This window comes from Coenobita brevimanus, chromosome 1 (assembly GCF_032717465.1).
Source record: "Coenobita brevimanus isolate Jiangsu-jjx chromosome 1, ASM3271746v2, whole genome shotgun sequence".
Classification (NCBI taxonomy): domain Eukaryota; kingdom Metazoa; phylum Arthropoda; class Malacostraca; order Decapoda; family Coenobitidae; genus Coenobita; species Coenobita brevimanus.
This window is the reverse complement of record NC_136954.1, coordinates 2,909,952-2,914,951: the sequence shown is the minus strand read 5'-3', so window position 1 is coordinate 2,914,951 and position 5,000 is coordinate 2,909,952. Positions and strand designations below refer to the sequence as shown.

The 5,000-nt window shown below is 40.4% G+C and overlaps 1 protein-coding gene across 1 annotated transcript in view; it reads right to left on the bottom strand.

Annotated features, from left to right (window-relative positions):
• The window catches only part of LOC145412120 (peroxisomal N(1)-acetyl-spermine/spermidine oxidase-like), a 37,001-nt gene that overhangs the window by 8,138 nt on the left and 23,863 nt on the right, over nt 1-5,000 (bottom strand). The window contains exons 9-11 of the mRNA XM_080282079.1: nt 3,797-3,925; nt 3,150-3,365; nt 2,472-2,588 (exon numbers count right to left, since the gene is read on the bottom strand). Of these exons, the coding sequence (XP_080138205.1) occupies nt 2,472-2,588; nt 3,150-3,365; nt 3,797-3,925 (462 nt within the window). The remainder of the gene's footprint in view (nt 1-2,471; nt 2,589-3,149; nt 3,366-3,796; nt 3,926-5,000) is intronic.

Genomic DNA, 5,000 nt, shown 5'->3' with positions numbered 1-5,000 from the left:
ACTAACTGGGGATTTCAATACAAATATAAATTGGAATACTCTAGATATACTTAGCCAAGAAAGCTGTTGGGACCAAAAGCTCCTGGATCTCGTACAAGAGTTCTTCCTAACGCAACATGTGAGGGAAACCACCAGAAAAAGAGGACTTGATGTACCTTCAGTGCTAGATCTAATATTTACTAGGCAAGAAAATGATATTGACAGTTTAATATATCACCCTCCACTCGGCAAAAGCGATCATGCAGTACTAAATTATAACTTCAGGATAGCATATGACATAGTAAACAGCAATGACAGTTACAAAAAGAGCCTAAATTATAAAAAGGGAAATTATCAAGGCCTAAAGAAGTATTTCTTAGAAGTTGATTGGGAAAATGAGCTTAGAGGACAAGATTTAAATGCTGTATATAAAAAGTTCTGTGAATTTTATGAAATAGGAGTCCAGAAGTACATCCCACAGCACAAAGAAGCAGATAAGAAAATACAGAAATGGTTCAATACAGAATGTAAAAAATCAAAAGAAAGAAGAGATTTGTTGTGGAATAGATACAGAAGACATAATAGTGAAAGGGCGTATAATAATTACAAACAGGCAAGAAACGATTATACAAGAATACGGAGGGAAGCCCAAAAACAGTTTGAGGAGGATGTAATAAATAAAAGTAGTGATCAACCAAAGCTGTTTTACAGCTATATCAGAAGCAAAACCAAAGTAAAAGATATAATACAAACAATTACGGACGAGGGAATCACTTATACACAAGAGAAAGATATTTGTGAAGCACTAAATAAGAATTTCCAATTAGTTTTTACAGAAGAAAAAAATTTGAGAGGGACTATGTGGAACATGCATGTCCACACATACTACCAGATATACAAATAGCAGAAAAAGTAATACAGGAGGAGTTAAGTAGATTAGACAGAGGAAAAGCAAGTGGTCCTGATGAAATTTCATGTTGGGTACTACGAGAATGTGCAAAGGAGTTAAGTAAACCATTATTTTTAATTTTCAAGAAATCCTTGAGTCAAGGTAAACTACCTGATATTTGGAAAAAAGCAAATATTGTCCCCTTATTCAAGAAAGGAAATAGACAAAATCCACTCAACTACCGACCAGTATCACTGACCAGTGTTGTAAGCAAAGTATTAGAAAAGCTTATAAGAAAAACTTGGGTAAATCATCTAGAAGAACACAGTATGGTAACAGAAAGACAGTTTGGTTTCAGAAAAGGAAAATCATGTGTTACTAATATGTTGAGCTACTATGACAGAGTAACAAACACAATACAGGAAAGGGAAGGATGGGTGGACAGTATCTATTTAGATTTCAAGAAAGCTTTTGACACAGTACCATACCAAAGACTTTTATGGAAACTGTACCATCAAGGAGGAATTCGAGGCAAACTGTTTTGTTGGATGCAAGACTTTCTCATAAAAAGAGAAATGAGAACAGTACTAAGAGGAAACTACTCATCATGGAAAGAAGTGACTAGTGGAGTACCATAGGGTTCGGTGCTGGCACCAATCATGTTTTTAGTGTATATAAATGATATAAACAGTAACACTGGAAATAAGAGCTATCTGAATATGTTTGCAGATGATGCAAAAATACAAAGGAGAATTACTAGCACAGACTCTTGTAGGGAGCTACAAGAAGAATTAAATAAACTTCATGAATGGAGTAGTACATGGCAAATGGAATTCAATGTGGACAAGTGTCATGTAATCAAGTTTGGTAAAAGTGGAAAAAGACCTGATTGGGATTATAAGTTAGGAAATAAAATCCTATACACATCAGAAAGAGAGAAAGACCTAGGTGTGATTATCAATAACAGACTATCTCCGGCTGACCACATCAGCGAGAAGGTACGGAACATGTATACACTGCTTGCAAATATGAGAATAGCATTCACATACATAAATGAAGAAATGCTAAGAGGGATAATAACATCATTCATTAGACCAACCCTGGAATATGCATCAGTAGTCTGGAGTCCTCATCTCAAAAAGCACATAGACAAGATTGAAAAAGTTCAAAGGGCCGCTACAAGATGGATACCAAGCTTAAGGGACCTAAGCTACGAAGAAAGACTAAATAAACTGAATCTACCAACACTACAGGAGAGAAGGAAAAGAGGTGACATGATAATGCTATATAAGTGCATATCAGGGAAGGAGAAAATAGACATAAATGATTACTTAACATATGGAGAAGCATCAGCAAGAGGACACTGCAAAAAACTGCATAAGAAGAGAGGTGATAAAGACGTAAGGAAATTCAGTTTCCCAAACAGAGCAATTGATCAATGGAACGCACTACCGAATGAAATAGTGTGTGCCAAAACAATTCACAAATTTAAGGATATGTACGATAAATATGGTTTAAGACACGGGACAGTACGAGCTTGACTCATTCCTGTAAAGATACAATTAGGTACAATTAGGTAAGAACAAACACACACACGACCCACCATGTAATCCGGCATGTCCCAGTTGTTCCAGAAGATGTTAAGGTCGAGAGGTCTATTGCCCCACCACGGCTCACTCCACCCTATGTGTATCTTATTAGCCAGACCTAGACGAACGCCCTGGGAGAGAAAGAGAGAACAGCGCTAAATTACTAACACGGATGGAGAGTGAGAGACTGACGAGGAGAGTGTATGCGAGTGAGGTGGAGGGGGGGAGAGGGAAGGGGAGGCCGACGATGAGATGGAGGGATGGAGTGGAGAGGTATATGAGAGGGGGTGTAAGCTAGGAGCAAGGCAGTGATGTGGCACTGGACAGGGTGACATGGAGGCGATTTGTTTGTGGCCAGATATGGGGTTGATGCGTCTGGCAATAGATAGAACAGATGGAGAATTTTGGAAAGATTATGTTAAGAAAATTATAGTCGCGGCGCACGACTCTGAGGTTGTCATTATCGTACCCTGGCAACCTACCATTCAAAAGTGCGTCCGATTTCGTATCATATTATACACGAATCATATTATTATGCACGAAAATATTATTCATGAATATTATACACGAACATATTATACAAGAATCACATGTCTCATACACGAAATCAGATGCACTTTTGAATGGTAGGTTGCCAGAGCACGATAATAACAACCTCAGAGTCGTGCGCCGCGACTATGGTTACAACTCACATCCAGGGCAGCGGTGAGGGAGGTGGGTAGGGGCGGGTGAAAGCTGCGGTGATGGTTCTCTTGCAGGTTGGCGACGGAGGCGGTGTAGATGACGTGAGAGGCCAGGAAGGATGTGCCCTGGGCGGTGACCACAAGGGCGCGGTGGTCCCGGGGTCGATCCCAGTACACTCGGCATACTGGACTGCTCACCCGCACCAGCCCACCCGGTAGGCCTGACTGCACAACACCATCATCACCATCATCATCTTATTATCCTTATTGCACTGCTAACCCAATTATATCATCATTATCATCATCACTCAGACCTTACTGTATCATCACTCAAACCTTATTGCATCATCATCAACCTAGGTCTAACGCATCATCATCATCAACATCACTAATGCATCATCATTAACATCACTAACCTAACCCTAACGTATCATCATCATCTACTTAATTCTTCTCCATCATCATCATCATCATCATCATCTACATAATTCTTCTTCATCACCATCATCACCATCTACTTAATTCTTCTCCATCACCATCATCACCATCTACTTAATTCTTCTCCATCATCATCATCATCTACTTAATCCTCCTGCATCATCATCACCATCTACTTAATTCTTCTCCATCATCATCATCATCATCATTATCCGAACCTTCAGGTGTGTAATGAGTGTATCGAAGCCGTGCCTCCAGTGATAGTCGTTCCCGTAGCTCACGTACTGATCGGCGTCTCGGGCTGATACGTCATTCCAGCTGCCCGTGCCCTCCTCGTAGTTCACCCTCTGAAAGCCAAAGTCCTGATTATACACAGAGACCCGTGTTACCCGCCTCAAATCTCGTGTGTTGCGTGAACGGCCTAGTCAGAGTTTTTAGCGTCTACCTTGCATAATTTTCCACTTCTATTCTTCTACTTTCAGTTCTATAGTAACTACTTTTAACATTGTTCACCCTCTGAAAGACACACGGTCCTGATTATACACGGGGACCCAGGTAATATGCATCTCAATTGTCGTGTGTTGCAGGAACGGCCCAGTCAGTGTTACTAGTGTCTACTTTGCATAATTTTCTACTTTTATTATTCTACTTTGTTCTGTAGTAACTATTTTCAACGTTGTTCACCCTCTGAAAGACACACAGTCCTGATTATACACGGGGACCCACGTAATATGCATCTCAATTGTCATGCGTTGCATGAACGGCCCAGTCAGTGTTACCCGTGTCTCCCTCGCATAATTTTTCTACTTTCGTTATTCTACTTTCAGTTCTATAATAACTACTTTTAACGTTGCCACCCTCTGAAAAGCACAGTCCTGATTATACACGGAGACCCACGTGTGCACCTCAATTCTCGTGTGTTGCATGAACGGCTCTGTCTTGCTTAATTTTCTACTTCTGTTCTTCTACTTTCAGTTCTATAATAACTACTTTTAACGTTGCTCTCCCTCTGAAAGGCACACAGTCCTGATTATACACGGAAACCCACATATTACGCACCTCAAATCTCGTGTGTTGCGGGAACAGCCCAGTCAGTGTTACTAGCGTCTACCTTGCATAATTTTCTACTTTTACTGTTCTACTTTCACTCCTATAATAACTCCTTTTAACGTTCATCCATTGCAAAGTTAATCAGCAACTTTTTGAAACATCTAAAATACCCTCCCACCTGACAAGATCAGAGCCAACCATTACTGCAACATCCACGACTGAAGTGGTCATGAGGGACGGAGAACTAATAACCATCACTGTAACCCTCTCTCCCAAGTTCTTGCAGGCTGAGGAAACGTTCTGAAAGGCTCCATCATTTCTTTGGGTACATGAATCAGAAGACTGAGGATGCTGGAAGTAAGCTCTGTCTCT